This window comes from Trichosurus vulpecula, chromosome 3 (genome assembly GCF_011100635.1).
Source record: "Trichosurus vulpecula isolate mTriVul1 chromosome 3, mTriVul1.pri, whole genome shotgun sequence".
Taxonomy (NCBI): Eukaryota; Metazoa; Chordata; class Mammalia; order Diprotodontia; family Phalangeridae; genus Trichosurus; species Trichosurus vulpecula.
Window position 1 is genome coordinate 15,991,746 of NC_050575.1, and position 22,015 is coordinate 16,013,760.

Consider the following 22,015-nt stretch of genomic DNA (forward strand, 5'->3'; position numbering starts at 1 on the left):
AGCAACTATATATAGAGGTTTGCAAGGTTTGGGGCGCTTTAAGAAGTATTCAGTTCTGGTCAGACACATTATAATTAACCTTTTTGATTACCTAAAACAAATTATTCCTTGAATTAAATACCACTTCACCTGGCAATAAAATGCTTTGAAGTATGTAGTGGTTCCTTCCTAACTGAGAGTGACGATTTTAACAATTTGCATTTTAGTACACAGTGTATAGTGAAGCCAGTTCCCTGAATCTTCCAGTTGCAATGGAAACAGATGGGCCTTTATTTGAAGATTTACAGATGCTGAGAAAGACAGTCAATGAAGAGTCACGTCAGGTAAAATTATGTGGAGATAAGTTGAGCTGCTCTTAATAAATACTTATAATTTTAGCTGATGGTGCTATATGTACCAGTACCTTTGTCTTAAACAAATCAATATGATGATCTGACAAAACGCATAGCAAACTTCACCCGTGGATCTTATCTAGTAACGGGATCACTAGTGTTTTTAAGTGGTAGTTTATTTTTTAAAATTAAATACCCTGAAACCTGCATTTTCCTTAACCTAATCTTTTAATGACAGTAATTTGAAAGCTAACCACACTAGTTTTAGCTTTTGTACAACTCTTATTCTTAAAAACAGTAGCAGCCTCTCACCTCCCTAGCACTTTCTCCTTCTGCTTCCCTGCTATTTCAGTTCTAACCTTGAAGCAGCTTCTTCTCTGTCTTTGTCCAGATGACTAATTCTGCCCCAAGCCACTGGAAACTTCAAGGTAGAATAATTTTTCCCCTCTCTCCACTTAAACAGGAACACTACTTAAGGGGGGGTGGGGTGAATGGGGCTGCAGAAGTTAGGGTCACACACACACATCCAATCCAAACATTGTACTAAACTCTAAAGAATACACTGCAAGGCAGAAAAAGACAATTAATGCCCCTCAAAAACTTACATTTTCTTGGGAGAAAAAAAAACTTTCTTTCATTGTTATAGGGAATTCCTCATGAGCTCACTTCCCTCTGCTAGGGAGCCCCAGCATCTTCTCTGCAATGAATAGTTTTAGAAAATTGCCTGGGGCATTGAAAGGTTAAGTCTGCCCAAGCAGCTAGTATGTGTCAGAGGTGGATTTGAACTCAGGGTTTCCTGTCTCAGAGGGCCTATTTTGTATCCATTAACCCCTGCTACCTATGTGTCTAGTATTATTTGCTATCAATCCATCCACCGGAATATAACATCTATTTTATTTTTGTGTAATTTCAGCCTCATATTGGCATCCCCTCTACCAATCAGACCACATATCCAAGTAAGCTTATCACAGTTAATCAGCTGAGACATCATGGTATGGTGAGCAAAGGGAAGGGAATAATAAGCATTTATGTAGTTCCTGCTGTGTGCCAGGCACTGTGCTAAGCACTTTTAGAAATATTGTCTCATTTGATTCTTTCAGCAACCCTGAGAGGTAGGTGCCGTTATCGTCCCCATGTTATAGCTGAGGCAAGCAGAGGTCCAGTGGCTTGCCTAGCTTCACACAGCTGGTGTCTAACGTCGTATTTGAGCTCAGGTCTTCCTTCTGGCCCAGAGTTCTGTCCGCTGTGCTCCCCAGTTAGCTCAGCCAAGGTAGCATGGTGTAAGGAACCCTAGAATGGGAGCCCCCAAGCCTAAGCTTTCTGCTCCTGGCTCTGCCATTGATGGGCTCTGGCAACTTCAGACGGAGCTCTCTAGCTTTGGTTTCCTCACTTGTGTAATACAAGTCTGAACCAGATTGCTTCAAAGATCCCTTCCAGCTGCGGCTATCAGAGTTCTTGGTGGATCAGGTTTCAGTCATAATCCCTTCTGTGGATGTTTTCTAGGTACTTCTGGCCTTGGCCTGCAGCGTTTTGTGGGGTTTGGTTTCATTAGTTATAAGGAAACTTGATTTCTTCTCCTGGCTTCATTCCTTGCCATGGAACTCATTTACCTCTGAACCTGTCCTGGGAACTGATCCCGTCTAGCTCCAATTCTGTACTTTATGAACTTAGTGTGTCTTTGGTGACCAGTCCAAATAGAATGTCAAGTCTGCCACACTGGAGGCTGTTTCATAGGTTAAGCTTCAAAGGAGAATTTCTTCTGGTACAGATCATTTAGTCTATCCCAGAATTTAAGTAGCTATCTCACTGCCTCCCTCAAGATCACCTATTCTTGTGTTAAATGAATAAGCCTGAAATTTAACCATAAGCAGATTCAGGAAAACTGGACTTAGAAATAGCTCCACCAAAGTGTAACATATGATAACATAAAGGTGACCTTGGGCTCTCAAAAACTATGAAAACCCTAGCAGGTCTTGCCAAGCTAGAATGGTGTCAAGAACAGGCTTCAGACAGTCTGTCAGTTGTCTGAGTACCAGACTAGCCAAGTTTAGAAATAGTTATTAATAGGTCATCCATGGCTTTATGGATTTTTTGGCCACAACTCACATTGACAACTATGATCTGTATGAAAATAAGGAAATTTCCTCACTTAATGAAATCTGTCTCTCTAGCTACTTTGCCCTCCAATCACCACAACATAGTCATTTAAGAAGTCTCAAAATTAATTCATAAAATATTTAATGTTTCTTCCTTAAAACCAACCCTTTGGGGCAGCTAGGTGGCGCAGTGAGTAGAGCACCGGCCCAGAGTCAGGAGGACCTGAGTTCAAATCCAGCCTCAGAGAGTTGACACATTTACTAGCTGTGTGACCTTGGGCAAGTCACTTAACCCCAATTGCCCTGCCAAAAAAGGCAAAAAAAAAAAAAACCCAACCCTTTATCATAACCATGGACTGTGTTTTGTATAGTGTATAACAAACTACACTTTGCTTACAATTAATTGCTAAGCCTAATTAATCCAAGAAAGACTATAGTTTTGTTTTTTCAAATTTAGTAAGTCAGGATACACTCCAGCAAATTAAATCTGGATCTAGACAGATGTAGCAATGATTTTTAAATAATGTTTGATGAAAAAGTCCAGTGGAGTAAACACCAGAAAGCAGCAGGCCTTTTTTGAACTCCCTGGCTCAGTGGCTCCACCCCTGTCATCTCTAAATCTGGGTGTTGAAATAGGGCAGTGAGCAATTCTTTTCCATCTTACGGAAGTTTAAAATTATGAACATTTGCAGGCTTAAGGTGTAAAGGACTCCTTTGGAAACATGAGTAATCCATATGTTGCATAATCTGGTTATCACTGGATTTCATACTTTTGTGAAATAACTCAATGCTCTGTAAAATTAAGTTTTTACAAGAGTTATTTTGGTTTTAGGGTTTTTTTTTAACTTCTTTTGAAAAGTAAAGGAAAGAATTCGAATTCACTCTTCTTGATGGACCCAATGAACAAGTACGATTTTAGTTTTGCTTAATTTATTTGAGAAGCAGCATGACTACAGTTAGAGAGGTGACCTTGGGGTCAGGAAGTCCTGCTTCTGACGTACACTGATAGAAGTCTCCTGTACCAATGAAATCACAGATCTAACCTCTGGCTCCTTAGTCTAAGTTTATTTGTTTGTTTTTTTAAAGAAAACCACTATAATTAATAATTTATAAGAAAATCTAACGATTTGATAGCATGCAGCAGGGAGTCAGAGTTGATTCTCTTCCAACCAACTATAAATCTAGCTCACCATGAATCCAAATCATGTAACAGCTTAGGCTGGGAAAGCTCAAAGTGATGACCTATCTCATCCAATAGATGCCTCTGTGAGCATGGGACGCCTGTGTTTTAATGTGCAAGGGTTGGCAGAGTTTGGGACTTTCACAGCATTGCTTCAAACGAATGCAGTTACCAAGGATTTAGACGCCACTGCATGTGAGAACAGCACAGGTCTATGGCATATACCTGTGAGGATTAGAAATGGTTTGATCTGTAAATATCAGAGTAAGTCAGAATTGAAGCCAAGGAAATAAGTAGCTTAGACTAAAATTTGAATTTCTCATTCAAGCTATGTTCAGGCTCAGGACCTAAATACTTAAGGAAAGGGAAGAAGAGAGGGGAAAAACATTTATTAATTGTCTGCTGTATGCAAGACACTGTGCTAAGTGCTTTACAAATATTGCTCTCCTTTGATCCTCACGACAGCCCTGTGAGGCAGGTGTCATTGTTCCCACTTCACAGTTGAGAACACTGAGGCATACAGCCAGTAAATGTCTGACGCTGGGCTTCCTGATTCCGGGCCTAATGCTTTTTCCACTGTTTCTTCAGCTACTTAATAGGCTTTTGACCACCACAGCATATTCCTTTAAGAAGTCACAAAATTAATAGTCAGACCTTAAGAGAAATATATATATAAATACCTAAAAGGAATGTGCAAAATGCCTTAAAAGATGCCATAGTATTTTAGAATTGGGAAGGACTTTAGGATCTAAATGCCTCGGGTACAGGGAGAGGATTTTCTTGTTGGATAAGAGAGGGTCCTTAGACTTCCATTCTGGATAAGCCCTCATGCCTATTTTTACATACCATATTTTAAACTTCTTTGGGCAAGAACTGCATTACCTTTTTGTCTATGTTATATGATATTTAATCCAAGCCAAACCCTTCTTTTTACATATGATGTCACCAAAGTATGTGCAATTTGCCCATAGTCACACAGCAAGTTAGTGACCAAAGTGTGGACAAGAACTGAAGTCTATTCCCAATTCATTATTCTTCTACATCGTGCAGCCTTGGTACCAATGAACTACAAAAAGCAAGTCAGGCTGGGCAGTCTGAGGTAGAGTTGTGAAGAACAGGGAAGGAGTAGATAGAAATGGAACTAAGCAGTGTTCTTAGACCTTAAGGCTGTTCTCTCTTTGAGTGTTTTATGTTTATTTGAGTGGTGCCTTGCTCTAAACAGCCTCACTGAACCAACCAAATATGCCAACAGGTTGATCTGTGCACTTCTCCGAGGAAATCTGACACTTACTTTAGTAATTTTCTTTATGCTACAGCCTAACATCGATCGATTGATTGATTCTGGGCTCTGTAAGACTGTTCTGAGGGGTCATGAGTTCTTAGGTCCCATCTGAGTAGAATAACTTCAGATACCTATACAGCAATAACAGCTACCTTCGGAGGTTCAGCCTATTTAATCATGGACAGGTTGGCTGTCAGGGGATCAATGCAAGTTTAGCAATTCATGAAGACCTTCTTCTGGCTTTGATCTGCAGCAGTTGGGAGTTACCTAGTGAAGTATTAAAATAGTAACTGATCATTAGTAACTGAGCACGTTCTTGGAACAATTATAATTATGTGTGTGTTGTAACCAAGAAGAGAATGTCATCTCTCACATAGGTAGCATTTACCACAGCACCTCCACATTTAGTGGGTGCTTAGTAGGCAAGTAATAGGTATTTAATAAAAGCTTCTTGATTTGGCTCATAGTATCATCCTAGAAGAGCAGGTGTTAATACAGTAATATTTATTAAGTGTGTGCTTTATGCAGGGCCCTATACTAGGCACAGCGGACAAAGAGAGCGTACCCTGCTTTCAAGGCTATTACAGTCTAGTTGAGTGAACAGACTATGCAAATAACTGTATCACAGGGAGCATAAATACAAAAATAAGGCATAGGCTTGTTTTAATAGAGGAGGCGATCACATGGAGGAGACAGGGAGGGCATACTTATTGGTAGTCCTTGGTTTCTTTTTCATGAATTATAATTTACATCATATCAGGTCTTTGAGGCTGCCATATAAATAGTTCTGTTCTAACCAAAGCCGTTGGTCCCTAACTTCTGGAAGACTCAAGTAAGTCTTGTCCCAAACTTCAGCTATTCTAGATGATGAGCTGTTAAGAGTAGAGCCCCCATTTATAAAGCATTGGCAGGATTCTGCTTTTGAACCTTTAACGTTGTTTTAAAAATTGGTTCCTTAATATACATTCATTTTCCCAGTTAGGTTCCCCCTGATCATTTAGCCACTATATATTAGGGAAAGCAAAAAGAACTAACAATTGGAATGGTTGCTTGTGTTAGTTTTAGGTCAAGTCAAATGTCCTTTTTTCTTTTTCTTTTTTTTTAAATGCTCCAACTGAATTTTTGACACTAACTTTTGTGCTATGGTGATATTTTGTACATTGGGTTGTTTTCTGTGGTTTTTATTTTTGCAGAGTGATAAAGTACTTAAATTTGAACTAGATTCCTTACAAATAATTTGTATCCAAAATCAGAAATAGTCACAGGACTTGAAAGTTATGTTATATTAATATAAAAAATAAAAAGAAATCTGGAGAAGGAACCACTAAAGCAATTTAAAATAGTTAATTAAAGGTGTTCATTTCCATTCCTCTGGAGAATTTTATTGGAATAATAGTTTTGAGGAATATGTAAAATCCAAAACTTTTCATTCAAAAACTTTGTAAAACTTGTGTGAGTTTCTATAAAAGATGTCAGATAGAATCTACTAAATTTAACATGAATCGTATTTTGAACAGAGAGACTTAAAATGTTTGCAATTCTTATTTTAACAGTTGGTCGGGAGAAAAACAGTTACACCCTTGCAGATAAGGAAGGTGTAAAAAAGAAAAGTTTGAAGTGAAGGTATTCATTATTAAACATGTACAGTGTCTTTAAAAAGCTTTGACTTTATAACAGAACTTTTAAAAGTACATAATTTTATACATGAAGTATTTTCCTTTTTTCATATCATTCCAACTTTGTGACAATAGTCCAGAAGCTGTCCTTTAGAAACTTCAGTCCTTACCTAGTTTTTTATTAGTTTTATCCTGAATTGAATTATAGTGAGCTGCTAACCCTGGACCCTTATGCCCACTTTATTCTGTTACTTTTAATATTTATTTCAAAGTCTGGCCTTTTAAAGGAAATTTCAAAAGTTTGTCGTTTCACTTGTTTCAAATCTGTTGCTACGTTATTTTTTTCCAGCTATCATCCTAATACATTTGTGATTGCCATCTCCTCCAGCAAGCATTATTCCTTCAGTCTGATGATTTGCATGTCTGTCTTCACTTCTGTTTTCTCGTTTTCTCCCTTGTGAATTATAAAATTCTTCTCTTTTTGAGCCTCTAAATTAGAATATTTAATTACAAAAGCCCTGTATGTGTGTCACAATTTTTTGCCCTGCAAAAAGTTTTCCAAATTCAGATTCATCAGTGCTGAAGTTTTAATCATTGTCATTACTGTAAAAATAGAATTACGATTACTATGAAACACCTGCCTTTAAAATGACTAAATATTCTAGATTGATTTTTTTTTAATGGCTACTATGTGTTGTCTGGAAGAGTCAAAGAAAAATCTTATAGTCCATAGGAAGACGCGTCCTCCAGGACAGGTGGTTCTGTTGGTCTTCCGTACATTCGCCCTCATTCTTAAGGAAAGAGACTCTCAGAAGAGAAACTGTTACCTTGAAAGAACTGAAATCATTTCATTATGGTGACTAAATAACCGTTAACCTTACAGGAAGTAATCCTAAAATAACATCAAATTAGAAATCTTTTTTAGTCTTAATATTATCACTGCTTCTGTAGATCCATTTGGTCATGGAAAAAGTTGAGAGAGATTTCTTTGCAGATGTAACCTTCATCTAATGAATTTCTAATGTTAACATGCAGTTTATTTTTTGTTTCACATAGCTGTGCACCAGTTTGGTGTTCATTTGATCAGAAGTTAGTATAGTTAGGTGTTGGAAAGGTGCACCCAAGAAGGCAACTGTTACAGTTAGATCACTTTTGTTGTTAAGAAAATAATTTTATCTGGATGTTGATATAACACTTTTGACAGTTAATTACTATGTTTAAATATTATGGCTGGTTTTTTTTCCCCCACAGCTTTAAGATGTTTATGTATCTTACTCAACCAAAGAAAAAGAAAAGATGATTGTTTGCATTTATTTGATATGGTTTCTAATTATCTAGTGGGTTTTTTTTTAAATAGAGGACTTTTTTGTGACATCTGCTTCATGCCTATGTTTGGGTAACTTGCTAATTTGTTGCCTCAAAAGTATAAATTGATAGCTATTTTGATATTTATTGCCCAAGCTATTATTGTTTTAAAGCTATATTAATATTGCTATTTTCACTACTGACTATTTTAAAATATCATTGATGGAAATGGATTGCTACCATTAATCAGCTCCCCAAATACCCTTAATATTAAGGCTCCTTTCTTTAAAGCCACATTTATTCAATTTCACAAGCAAAAAAGGAGGCTTTATTTAACTAAAGTAGACCTATTTATCAGAAAGGAAAAATCGTATCCTAAATGCCAGATAGTACATGACCAGGGACACATGTATTCTTCTACATGAAAGAATTGGAATATAATTAAATACATTTCCCTAAAGAGCCCTTTTAACTTTCATTTATAAGTCATGCACCTTTTATTGTTTTTAAATCTAAGTTAAAGGATTGTCATTCCTCCTCTTTACTTACCTCCAATTGAAACTGTATGAAACCTCACTGTTTTAAGTACAAAATGACTTATGACCACAGCAGCAAGTTACATATGAAAGCCCTTCTGGGCTTTCTGGCTATAGTGAAATAGCCAGAAGTTGGGCTCAGAAAACTTAGAGAAGAAAATCTGCAAAATGGAATAGATGAATTTATGAGTTTGTTTTTTTTTTTACAAACAATAATAATAAAGATGCGGAAATGCCAACATTTGAAACATACTTTTTCCCTTTCTCATTTCATTTGAAGAAATCTTCTTGTTACTGTTTAGTATTCCCAACAAAAGAGTAAAGCCTACATATGATACGTATTTAGCCAATTTTTAACCACTTTTCTGAAATGTATTTCATTCTTTCAGATAGCTTAGTTTTTAGCCAACTTCATTGCATTTTTAATTTCAGGCACAGAAAGATCAGAAAAAGGATCGTCCTCTTGTGCGACGCAAGTCAGAACTGCCTCAGGATATCTATACCATGAAAGCCTTGGAATCCCATTGCAGAGCTGATGAGATAATATCACATGATGGGCATTAGCTTATTACCATGGAGTATATGGGGAGGAGGCATATTCTTTTCGACTTAGTAGAAAATACATACATCTTGTGCCATACAAATCAGTTGTATTCAAAGTCAAAAGCTTTCTTCAACCCAGTTCTGTAGGCAATAACTTAATTCAGCATACAGCTCAAGATCAGTAGTTCAAACAATGGTAAATTATCAGGCTCCATTTGCAGAACCATGGGTTGATAAGTATTAAATGACCACGTTTTTCAGGTGGTGGTGCCGTCGTAACCCCAGCATATTCTAAATATGAGTATTTCAGTTAAACATTAGAGCCAAATAGAAAAGCACCCTGATCATAATCAACTCCATATTCCAACAGAACAGAATTTGTATCCATTAAAAATAGCTGGTACTATGATAATGTCAAATGTTTCAGAATTGAAAGTACACTTTAAAGTATTACACATTTTAAGACTTTACAACCTTGAAATCATTTCCACATTGTTCTATACCAGCAGTTTTTAAAGTACCTGAAAATGATTCTTTCATATTTTAACACAGCTTACAAAAGTTGACTTATGACAATCCTCAGTCGCTGTAGTTTTTCTATGTTATTCCTTTACTTTGGATAGAGACATGTGTATCTTGTCTTGGTAGTTTTACATATATCTAAAGCCATATCTTCAGGTCTTTAATACAGCACCAGTATTCCAGGAGTAAAATGGTAGAAGAAATTTGTTTTCCTAAGAGCTTTTTCTCTCTACCTTAACTGGAATTTCATTTTCATTTTCCAAATTTTATTTTGCCTTTAATTGAATATTGTTGACCCTTATCCAGGCTCTTGAACCTTAATAAGATATTTGGGCTCTAAGAGTTCAGAATTTTGTAGAAAAGTTAGAATAAGGTCATTTTAAGTTTCTCGGCCTAGCCCAGCCTGCTGCCTTCCAGCAAAACTAAACATCGATTGTATAATGTGCCAGGTGTTAAAATGACATTGTTCTATGTCTTCGAATACGTGTTGGTCTCAGAGCTTAGAGGAGGCAACAGTGATGGTAATTTTACGTAAATGTATATTTTTTCTGTTGAAAAGAGCACACATGTTACAAATACACCTCACAAGTAAAATGAAAATGCATCCGTTTCCATTGAACTTCAAATGCTGCTATATATTCCACAAATTTACTTGCATGTAATGTACTTTTTGTTTTAAATGGAACAGCACGGGGGAGGGGAGGGAGGGAACTCTAACTTAGTGCTTTGTCTATTTTTTATTTTCTCTCAGGGTGGCCAGTATTTTGACTTATTTATCCTGCTTGAAAGCTGTTTGAGATGTGTTCTGCTATTCTAAATGGGTGGTTCTAGTTTCTTTTGTCTCTGACAATAAGATGATATAACTTCAATGTTAAATGTCAATGCATAAGAAGATAAAATGTGGCTTCTTTAAAGATTTTTTTAAATTAAACAATAAACTGAGGTTTCCTGCATCCATAAAAGATATTGTGAGAAGCAGACATATAGATAACTTGTGCAGAAGTAGTGCCTGCTATCTGTCAGTTTCATTTAAAATCCATTTCCAATGTTTATTTCCTTTTGTTTCAGAGGAAAATCATTTTGGGGGGGAGGGGATTTATTGTAGTGAAAGAGAACTTAATTAAAAGACTGCCCCGGCTTTAAAGTGGAAAAGTCCACTTTGCAAGAACAAATACTTCCTGTGAAACTTGAAAAGTATCTGCTTTACCATTATGAAAATCTATAATTTTAAAAAAAAAAGTTTAGATGCCTTCTCCTTTTGAGGGAAAAAGGGTGCTTTTTTATTGTATAAAGCAGTGTCTTATGTATTTTGATATACCATTGTTTGAACTTCCATCTTTAGCTGGTAGATTATCAATAGATTTGATTTGGGGTGTTCACTATGTTTGTGCAAGAGGTTTCTGGAAAGAGGTAATCTCCTTTTTTGCCCTAGGGAATAAAAGCATATATATCAATGTTTGGTTGATTATGTAAAAGCTCAGCTTTTAAAGAACATCTCTAAATTTTATTTCTGCTCTTTATTGAAGTTAAACATTCACCAAAAAAAAAAAAGATAAAAGTGATGGGGGTTTTTTTGAGAGAAACTAATTTCTGCTTAGGTCAGAAGTATGACCTGATACGATACTTTGGCCCATTCAGGTTTTCATAGTCAGTACTAAGATTCGCTATGCTAACTGTTCAACCTGTTGTCCAAGTATATAGTGTAATTTATACTGAGCTAATTTTAAAACTACTCCATCAAAAGTAAGCTAGAATTTTGGTGACTGTTTTTCTTCATGAAGTTCTATGTTTAACATCTTTACATTTTCCAAAACATACCTGTGCATCAGGAATGTCAACAATATTACAAGTGTCTTCTTAGTGTGGCTTTAGTATGGCTTCATTTTAATATTGTACATACATTGTACTTTGTTTATGGTAATAAGTAATAAAATGTAGACTTCATATTTTGTACAAAATGTCCTATGTACAGAATAAAAACCGTTCATAGAAACAGCAAACATAGGTAAGTGGCACAATTATTTTTCTTTAGATGATATCTGTAACTTTATGCTCTAGTGAAATGTTAAGTTCAACTGTACCTACATATTTTTTAACATTTTGTAATTCAAGACTTTTTGTTCTGACATTGTTTATGAAGAGAAACTTCATACACTTGCCATTTAATATGCTCTTTTATCTAATTTTAAAATTCTAAAAATGGTGTATTATATGGTCTAAATAAAGAACATGTGAATTTTACTTGTTCATCATGAAACTAAATACTGCAGTACTGGGCGATCTGCTCCTGGTGAATACTCAAAATAATATTGGTTTGGTTTTTGTGTTTGTTTCATCCAGAATACATAGATATTGGTATGAAAATTAGAAAGGAGGCTTACATTTAATTAACAATTATTTTTTAAAGTGCTCCATAAACTAATTTTAAAGCTTTGTAAATAAAACTTTTCATAGAGTGATGTCTTTTTTAAATTGCCAACCTGACCCTTTTTCTGATTAGCTAACATGAGCCAGAACCAAAGGGGAGTTTCAGAAGTAACATTACTTGAGTTTTGTCCATTCTTATATTTAAGGAAAGCAAAATATGAGAAGTTTTGAAAATATAATAGCCATTTATAGCATTGGATCCCAGATAATCTTTTTTCCTATACCCTATTAAATTGGTTACTATGATCAGTAATACTGTTTTAAGATTGTGAATACATTTTAAATATGAGCGAGTGCTAAAATATAACACCCTGGAGTTTCAAGAATGCTATTAGATAAATTCAGCTTGATAATAGTGTACATTATTAATATGTGCTAGAGATCAAAAAGCTAGTCCAAGCTATGCTATTACTTCTTTCTCTCTGAGAATTAATATTAAATACTATAGGAGTCTGATAAAGAAATACAATAAAGAAAAAGGGGGCATTTGACATCCCATTCCCAAAGCACCAGCACTTATAGCAGTGTTATGCTCACAGCTCTGTTTTAAAATGAGCAATTATAGAGCAGAGCCAGAAGGGACCTAGGCTCACTCTCATTTTACAAAAGAGGAAATAGGCCCAGAGAGAAGAACTGACTTAACTCAATCGCCACAAGTTAGTGGCAGAGCCAGCTAGAACCCAGAAATCTTTACACTAGGCTTACTTTCCCTCAAATTGTTAATTATATTAATTTAGTGACTCTTAAAACACCTACCATGTTCAAAGCGCCGCTAGGGATAGATTGCAGCTTAGAAAAGGTTTAGCACAGACTCCATGCTGTGCTCACTCTTTGTGTCACCCAACCACACAGCATCACACTAGCTCCGTCTATGTGACCACCGGGGGCTGAGCCATAGCAATTCATGAAGCCTGTGTATTGAGGTGTGAGGGATTAACAGCATCAGTGGAGGAAGCACTTTACTGAATACATGGGTCCTTGAAGTCATTTTTCATACAGTTTCTAGGGGAACAAAGGATCTCATGTTCCAGTATCCAAATAAAGTTAACATTGTATTTGTTATAGAATCAAGCTAGTGTGCTGAAGCTGGGTTTAGTCTTTGCAGGTTTTTTTTAATAACTAAATGAATTACTCAAGTAAGAGTCACAAGGATTACTTGGTCATCTTATGCTTATTCCTGTTAACTAAAAAATAATAATAAGTAGGACAGGTTATTTTTTGAAGTCCATTTGGGAGTGCTTTATTGGCAAAAGCATAGAACCTCAGCCAAAATGCCCATGTGGGGAAAGGCCACTGTGAAGTCTGCAACAAAAAGAGAGAGAGGCTGTTATCCCAGAGACATGAATTTCGACATCTAGCTTTGGTGATCTCTAAAAATGTGCTTCATGATCAGTTGCCTCTAAGCAAATAAATACTTCCTACCTATTTTCCTTTTGACTTCCCCAGTAAATTCAACAGGACCACAAAATCCACTTTTGTCAATGGATCTCAAATTCTTCCTAGCTCTTCAGTTTATGGCGAAGACCATGTGCATTAGAATTTGTCCATGTTTAGCTCCTTTCTAATTGCATAAACAATCACAAGGTTATTCACTGTACTGTTCACACCGGGAACAGTTTTTCTGGTAGAAAAGCTCTAGGGAAGATCACCTGTGGGTTCAGATGATACTGAAACAGACTTTTACCTGCTAACTTTGTTTTTATTTCTCATAATGGTTCCTAATGAGGGAAGCACATCTTCCTACTTCATGGCAGACTCTATCAAATCTTAACTGGTGATTTTGTTGTAGAGTATGAACTGGAACTATTAGGCAAGAAGGAAAATATGGAAAGAAAAGTTTACTGTTAAATTCCTGCCTTTTAGATAAGCTTGTTTCACAAAACCTTTTTTGCTCATTACTAAATTCAAGCACTCAGAAAATTCCATGAGCAATTCAGTTACTTGCATCTCTTCACAGTTATCTGAAAAACCGAATATGATGCCTCTCAAAGTATTCAAGTGAAAACTAAGCTCCTTGAATGCAATTAACAAAATGCATGAATCTAGAACTAATATAGGAACAAAACATCTGTGAGGAAGGAGAGCTTTTTAGATAAAGCAGACTTTTGAAGGACTGAAAACTGATGTAAATTGGTCATTCTTATTAATAGAACTTGTAGAAAACCAAATCAAGAAACTAAACCCTTTTCCCTAACTCCAGGATCAAACAACTTGTACTCTTTAAAGTGAAGTAGACAAACGCCATTTTCCAAGATTCCAGACAGTTGTTAAATGGACAATGTTATTCACTTTCCCTGCCCCACACCCCCCCCAAAAAATTTTTTAAAAATAAAAAACCTTAATGTTAAGTGAACTGGGCTGTGTATATCTCTTGTCTGTTGAGGAGGAGAAGGAGGGAAGATGTACAAAAGTAAGAAAAATCATTAGCTTGCCAGCTTTTCCTAAGAGTGGTTCTAGTAGCACTCTTAACCATGCCATTGCCCAAAAATCAGCATCATAATGAATCACTATGATAGGCTGCACTGAACACCCACAAACCTCTGTCAGGATTGGGAAGTAAACCCATTGGGTCTGTTTTGAAGAATAGATGTGTGGTAGGACGATCTAAACAATGAAATTTGAGACATCGTAGTAATAGAATGAAGCAGAAGGGGAAAAAATACATTTGAATAATTGGCCTTGACCATTACATAGCGTTACTTTTAATGGAAAATGTGAGCCAACAGAATTGAACAACATTCTCCAATTAAGCTGACATTTACTAAGCACCTCTTAGGCACAAAAGTCCTGTGCTGGGCCCTGGCGATGAAATGACACTGCTCTCAAGAAACCTAAAAGTCTAATAGATTGTTTCTCAAGGTGCTACCCAATTACAGGATCTAAGAGCTAGAAGGGACTACAAAGGATGTCTTGTCCAACCAACCCACACCTGACCAACAATCTTATGTCATCCCTAACAAGTAATCTAGTTGATGCTTGAAGATCTCCAGCAAGAGGAGGCAGCCCATCCCACTTTGGAAAAGGTTTTTTGGTACCAAGTTTTTTCTTAAAGCCTAAACCTACCTTTGCAGCTTCACCTATTGTCCCAAACTGCCCCCTGGGAACAAGCAAAACAAATCCAATGCCTCTGACCTTCAAATACTTGCAGATTACAATCAGGTCACCTCCTTTGCAAGGTAAATAGACCAGTTCACTTAACTAAGCCTTGTATGATATGGGGTCCAGTCCCATCACCAACCTGCTTGCTCTCTTCTAGATGCACTCTACCTTGTCTATACCCTTTTCAGAATGTAATGCCTAGAACTACAAACTGTTCCAAAGGCGATCTGACAGATGACCATATAATAGTGAATCTGACTTCTTTCGTCCTGGATGCTCTCCCTCGATGCTGTCTGGGATAGTAATAACTTTTTGATTGCTGTGTCACACACTCTTATTGAGTCCACTAAAAACTCCCAGATCTTCACAAAAAATATTTAGCCACACCTCCAACATGTACTTGGGAAAATGTTTTAAACCCAAGTGTAAAACTTTACATTTATTCCATTAAAGGTCTGCATTTTAGATTTAGCCTAATATTGGCAAATCCTTCTCACCCTCAAGATTTGCAAAGCCTTTTGGAGATTTACCTTTATTATGATTTTGAACAATACGTGGCCTAAGGCAGATCCTCCTAGGACGCTCCACTAGAGAAACACCTTCCACACCCAAGATTATATTAGCCAATTTGCTACTGTTGGGTTCTATCATTCAATGAATTCCAACACCACTTAGCTGTGCTAGCTTGTATATCTCACATCCCTCTGTGCTGTTCACAAGGCTAGCATGAGACTGTCAAATGCTGTGCCAAAATGTAAGTCTGCTGTGTCTGCTTCATCCCCCCTGCTCTACCATTCCAGTTAGTTAAAAAAAGAAAAATTAGTCTATTCTTCAAGTCACACCATATTTCACTGCATAATTGTGGCCACTAAAAAAGTTGGTTTGCAACCTTTCATCAGTAATAGTCACATTAATTCTGTTTGTCACACCCCTTAAAAGGTAAACAGCCGCAATGTATTCACCAGTGGCATATGGATATGCATTATCTCTCCCTCATCACAAGCAAGCCACAAGCCTAGAATTCTCTGTGCACATTCACTGTCAGTATTCAATTTTAACAGATTCACGAGCATTCTGTGCATCCTAATCTTGCACCAAAGACAATTTAGTAATAATGATTTTTAAGTAATACCAGTACACACACAAAAGCTTCACATAATGGTCACACCCCACTTTTTGCAGAAATGGCAGAATCTGCAACAATTATGCAGTGAAATACAGTATTGGCTTTTAGTTATTACAGTTTCCCCTTCTAAGTGCTAAAAAAAAAATTTCTTTAATAATGTAGTCTATAACTTCTGCCAGGAATGGAAGTCCAGCTTATTGGCTTATGGATGGAGACTTCACCTTCCATTTTTTGGAAAATAGAGACATTTGCTTTCCTCCAGGCTTTTGGTACTTCTTTCTTCACGATTTTTAAATGGTCACTGAAAGCAGCTGACAATCACATCTGCCTCATCCAGTGTTCCCCTCTTTTTGATCCATCTCTTTCCACTTGAGAGCTAAAAATCACTTGCTAATGAGGGGGTATGAGAAGAGGAGGAAAAAAGCACCTACTATGTGACGAGCATTGCCAAATGCTTTACAAATATCATCCAATTCTCACAACACCCCTGTGAGGTAGATATTATCACTGTTTCTATTTTGCAGTATAGGAAACTGGCAGAAGTTAAGTGACTCACCCTGGGTCACAGAGCTAAGTGCCTGAGGCTGGATTGGGACTTGAATCTTCCTGACTCCAGGCCCAGAACTCTACTCACTGTGCCACCAAGCTGATAAGCCCAACAGTATACATGCCTGCAGTTAGAATGTCCACCCATGAAGAAAGAATACCTCGAGTGGAACTTTAATCCTTCTATCTACGTAGCATAGAGTCTTTAAGTTCCTCCTGTGAGCTCTGAAGTTCTGAGTTCTCCCTGCTTCCATGATCTATGCACCTAGTGGGTCAGAAGCCAAACTTGAACTTTATAGGAATCCTTATGTTGAACCTAAATCTTGCCCTCCACAATGTCAGTGCCAGAATCTTGCATGTAGTGGACCCTTAATCAGTGTTGGTTGAATAGAATTCAAGTCTGTCCTGTCTCTCTAGGCTTTAGCCTATACCCTTGGTCTATCTGTCTTCACATTCTTTTTTTTTCTTTTTTTTAAATTTAATATGTTTAGTTTTCAGCATTGATTTTCACAAGAGTTTGAATTACAAATTTTCTCCCCATTTCTACCCTCCCCCCCACTCCAAGATGGCATATATTCTGGTTGCCCTGTTCCCCAGTCAGCCCTCCCTTCTGTCACCCCGCTCCCCTCCCATCCCCTTTTCCCTTTCTTGTAGGGCAAGATAAATTTCTACACCCCATTGCCTGTGTATCTTATTTTCTAGTTGCATGCAAGAACTTTTTTTTGTTGTTTTTGAACATCTGTTTTTAAAACTTTGAGTTCCAAATTCTCTCCCCTCTTCCCTTCCCACCCACCCTCCCTAAGAAGTCAAGCAATTCAACATAGGCCACATGTGTATCATTATGTATAACCCTTCCACAATACTCATGTTGTGAAAGACTCACTATATTTTGCTCCTTCCTAACCTATCCCCCTCTATTGAATTTTCTCCCTTGACCCTGTCCCCTTTCCAAAGTGTTTGTTTTTGATTACCTCCACCCCCATCTTCCCTCCCTTCTATCATCCCCCCTTTTCTTTTTATCTTCTTCTTCCTCCTTTTTTCCTGTGGGGTAAGTTACCCAATTGAGTATGTATGGTATTCCCTCCTGAGGTCAAATCTGATGAGAGCAAGATTCACTTGTTCCCCCTCACCTGACTTCTCTTCCCTTCCTACAGAACTGCTTCTTCTTGCCATTTTTATGTGAGATAATTTACCCCATTCTATCTCTCCCTATCTCCCTCTCTCAATATATTCCTCTCTCATCCCTTAATTTGATTTTATTTCTTTTAGATATCTTCCCTTCAACTTCAACTCACCCTGTGCCCACTCTCTCTCACTCTCTCTCTCTCTCTCTCTCTCTCTCTCTCTCTCTCTCTCTATATATATATATATATATATATATATATATATGTGTGTGTATATACACACACACATACATATATATGTATATATATACACATACATACATACATACACACTCACATATACATATATATACATAAGTGTGTGTGTGTGTGTGTATATATATATATATATGCATATTCCCTTCAGCTACCCTAATACTGAGGTCTCACGAATCATACACATCATCTTTCCATGTAGGAATGTAAACAAAACAGTTCAACTTTGGTAAGTCCCTTGCAATTTCTGTTTCTTGATTACCTTTTCATGCTTCTCTTGATTCTTGTGTTTGAAAGTCAAATTTTCTATTCAGCTCTGATCTTTTCACTGAGAAATCTTGGAAGTCCTCTATTTTATTGAAAGTCCATATTTTGCCTTGGACCACAATGTTCAGTTTTGCTGGGTAGGTGATTCTTGGTTTTAATCCTAGCTCCATTGACCTCCGGAATATCGTATTCCAAGCCCTTCGATCTCTTAATGTAGAAGCTGCTAGATCTTGGGTTATTCTGATTGTATTTCCACAATACTCAAATTGTTTCTTTCTGGCTGCTTGCAGTATTTTCTCCTTGATCTGGGAACTCTGGAATTTAGTGACAATATTCCTAGGAGATTTCTTTTTGGGATCTATTTGAGGAGGCAATCGATGGATTCTTTCAATTTCTATTTTGCCCTGTGGCTCTAGAATATCAGGGCAGTTCTTGATAATTTCTTGAAAGATGATATCTAGGCTCTTTTTTTGATCATGGCTTTCAGGTAGTCCAATAATTTTTAAATTATCTCTCCTGGATCTATTTTCCAGGTCAGTAGTTTTTCCAATGAGATATTTCACATTGTCTTCCATTTTTTCATTCCTTTGGTTCTGTTTTATAATATCTTGATTTCTCATAAAGTCACTAGCTTCCACTTGCTCTAATCTAATTTTTAAGGTAGTATTTTCTTCAGTGGTCTTTTGGACCTCCTTTTCCATTTGGGTAATTCTGCCTTTCAAGGCATTCTTCTCCTCATTGGCTTTTTGGAGCTCTTTTGCCATTTGAGTTAGTCTATTTTTTAAGGTGTTGTTTTCTTCGGTGTATTTTTCAGCATTTTTTTGGGTCTCCTTTAGCAAGTCATTGACTTGTTTTTCATGATTTTCTTGCATCCTTCTCATTTCTCTTCCCAATTTTTCCTCTACTTCTCTAACTTGCTTTTCCAAATCCTTTTTGAGCTCTTCCATGGCCTGAGACCATTTCGTATTTTTCTTGGAGGCTTTTGTTGTAGGCTCTATGACTTCTTTAGGCTGTATGTTTTGGTCTTCTTTGTCACCAAAGAAGGATTCCAGAGTCTGAGACTGAATCTGGGTGCGTTTTCACTGCCTGGCCATATTCCCAACCAACTAACTTGACCCTTGAGTTTTTCAGCAGGGTATGACTGCTTGTAGCCTAAAGAGTTCTATGTTCCACGCTTGGGGGGGATGCGCCAGCTCTGCCACACCAGCACTGCTTCTTCCCCAAGAACCCCCAACCCGGACTGGACTTAGATCTTCAGCAGGCTGTGCACTCCTGCTCTGATCCGCCACTTAATTCCTCCCACCAAGTGGGCCTGGGGCTGGAAGCAACTGCAGCTGTACTTCTGTAGCTGCCCTACCTCCGCTGCCCCCAGGGCAGTAGCCTAATCACAAACTCCTTCCACTCCCGCAGCTTTTCCCACTAACCTTCTCTGTTGTCTTTGGTGTTTGTGGGTGGAGAAGTTTGGTAACTGCTGCAGCTCACTGATTCAGGGCGCTAGGGCACACTCCACCCAGCTCCTGGTCTGGGTGGTCCATGCCGCTCACGCTGGGCTCTGTTCTGCTCCGCTCTGCTCCCAGCTCCGTGTGGGATAGACCTCACCCAGAAACCATCCAGGGTGTCCTGGGTTGGAGCCCTGCTTCCCTCTGCTCTTTTGTGGGTTTTGCAGTTCTAGAATTGGTTCAGAGCCATTTTGTATAGGTTTTTGGAGGGACTCAGCAGGGAGCTCATGCTAGTCCCTGCTTTTCAGCCACCATCTTGGCTCCACCCCCCTTTCTTCACATTCTTTCAAGAGATCATGTATGGAAAGCACTTTGCAAATTATAAATGCTAATTGGTGATGTCATCAGCCCCCTGGGGTTCAGATATCTAGATTACTCCCAAATCTCTATGTCCATTTATGCTTTCCTGTGCCCAGATGCTGTATAACTAACTGCCCATTAGACATTTCCCAACTAGGCATGTAGGCATCTCAAATTTATCATGTCCAAACTAGAGCTCATCTCTCTAATTAGACAAGGTCCGGCAGTGGTTCTGTTATGTCTTAATGGTCTTAAGAATGGAAAGAGTGATACACTGTGGGGGAAGGGAAAGTCAAGTTAGAGAGAATTACCACAGTCAGGATGCACAAGTATAATTTTATACAAATGGAGGAGGGAGAGGGATTGGCCAACCCTTGAACCTCACTCTAATCTGAACTGTTTGAAAGAAAGAATAATACACAGAGTTGGGTGCTGAAATAAATTTCACTCAACAGAGAAATAGGAGGGAAAGGGGAGAAGGGGGTAAAAGGAATTTGAGAGAAAATAGATTAACGGAGGGGCAGGTGGGTGGAGCAGTAGATCCCCAGGCTGGGAGTCAGGAAGACCTGAGTTCTAATCCAGCCTGAGACACTAGTGTGACATGGGCAAGTCACTTAACTCTGTTTGCTTCAGGTTCCTCATCTGTAAAAATGCACTGGAGAAGGTAATGGCAAACTCCAGTATCTTTGCCAAGAAAATCTCAAATGGGGTTGGGAAAAGTCAGACACAAATGAAACAACTGAATAACTACAGCAAAGATTAAGGGAGGGCTTGGTCTTAACCAGGTAAACTCAAATGCACAAATAGCTCTTTGAGATGGCAAAGGATGGGAATCTTGAGGAGGTGCCCATGAATCGGAGAATGGATAAACAAGTTATGGTAGAATATAAATATTATATCTGATAATATCTGATCGCAGAATGAGACATGTTTTGGACATAGCCAATGTGGAAGTGGTTTGGGTTGACTACACATTTTTGTAAGGGGTTTTGTTTTTCTTGTGTTCTCAGTGAGATAGAGGGATAAGGGTAAAGTGGGAGGTGAGAAGGCAGACTTTGGTTGATTAAATCAAATAAAATTTTTTTACATTGTTCTCCTGGTGTTGCTTACTTCACTCTGAATCAGTTCATTACAGGTTTCAGGTTCACCTTCCTCATTTCTTAAAGTGCAAAAGCATTCTGTCATATTTATGTACCATATCTTGTTCAGCTATTCCCCAGCTGATGGAATCCCCCTCAGTTTCCAATTCTTTGCTGCCTCAAAAAGAGCTCTAAATATTTTTGTACATCCTTAAAGTTTGTTTTCCTTAGAACTTAGTCCACCTTTCTTTTAATTCCCTCTTCTCCCTTCTGCCCTTTTTCTTCTTCCCTGTTGAGAGATGTATTTCTACAGTTCCTGTTTGTGTCCATGTGTGTATTCTTCCCCACTTTGATCACTTCACATAAAAACGAGTCGTGTCAGCCGCTCCTCTACCACTTTCTCCTTGTTTGTATAGATTTCTACTTGTGCACCTGGTGATGTGAGATCACTTTCCCTAACCTTCCTTTTCCTTTCCCTCCCTGATATACTCCTCATCCTCCCTCTCTCCATTCTTCTTTTAAAGTCATCAACTCATAACAGAACCACTCCCTGACCTACTTAGACTCCCTCCAGGATCCCAAATGATAACAGGGTTCAGAGGGGACACTTGTGTCATCTCCCCACATTAGAATTAAGTAGTTTATCATTATGTAGTCCCTTCTACTTGGTCATTCTGGTTTACTTTTGGATATTTCTCTTAAACCCTGTGTTTGCACTTCAAGGTTTCTATGTAGTGCTGGGTTTTTTTCATCAGGAATGTTTGAATTCCTCTATTTCACTAAAAATCCATTTTTCCCCTATAGGATTATACTCCGCTTTGCTGAGTAAGTTATTCTTGGCTGTAAGCATATATCCTTTGCCTTCTGGAATATCATATTCC

At 37.8% G+C, this 22,015-nt stretch overlaps 1 protein-coding gene across 9 annotated transcripts in view; it reads left to right on the top strand.

Annotated features, from left to right (window-relative positions):
• Window positions 1-11,867, top strand: part of PPP2R5C (protein phosphatase 2 regulatory subunit B'gamma) — a 225,850-nt gene extending 213,983 nt beyond the window's left edge. For 4 of the 9 annotated variants that reach the window (XM_036748196.1, XM_036748197.1, XM_036748192.1 and 1 more), the window contains 2 exons: window positions 207-323; window positions 8,780-11,867. In XM_036748196.1, the coding sequence (XP_036604091.1) occupies window positions 207-323; window positions 8,780-8,911 (249 nt within the window). In that variant the 3' untranslated portion in view covers window positions 8,912-11,867. Of the gene's footprint in view, window positions 1-206; window positions 329-6,443; window positions 6,514-8,777 lie in introns of all 9 variants that reach the window. The other 5 variants (XM_036748191.1, XM_036748195.1, XM_036748190.1 and 2 more) reach the window with 4 other exon arrangements.
• The last annotated feature ends 10,148 nt before the right edge of the window (window positions 11,868-22,015 follow it).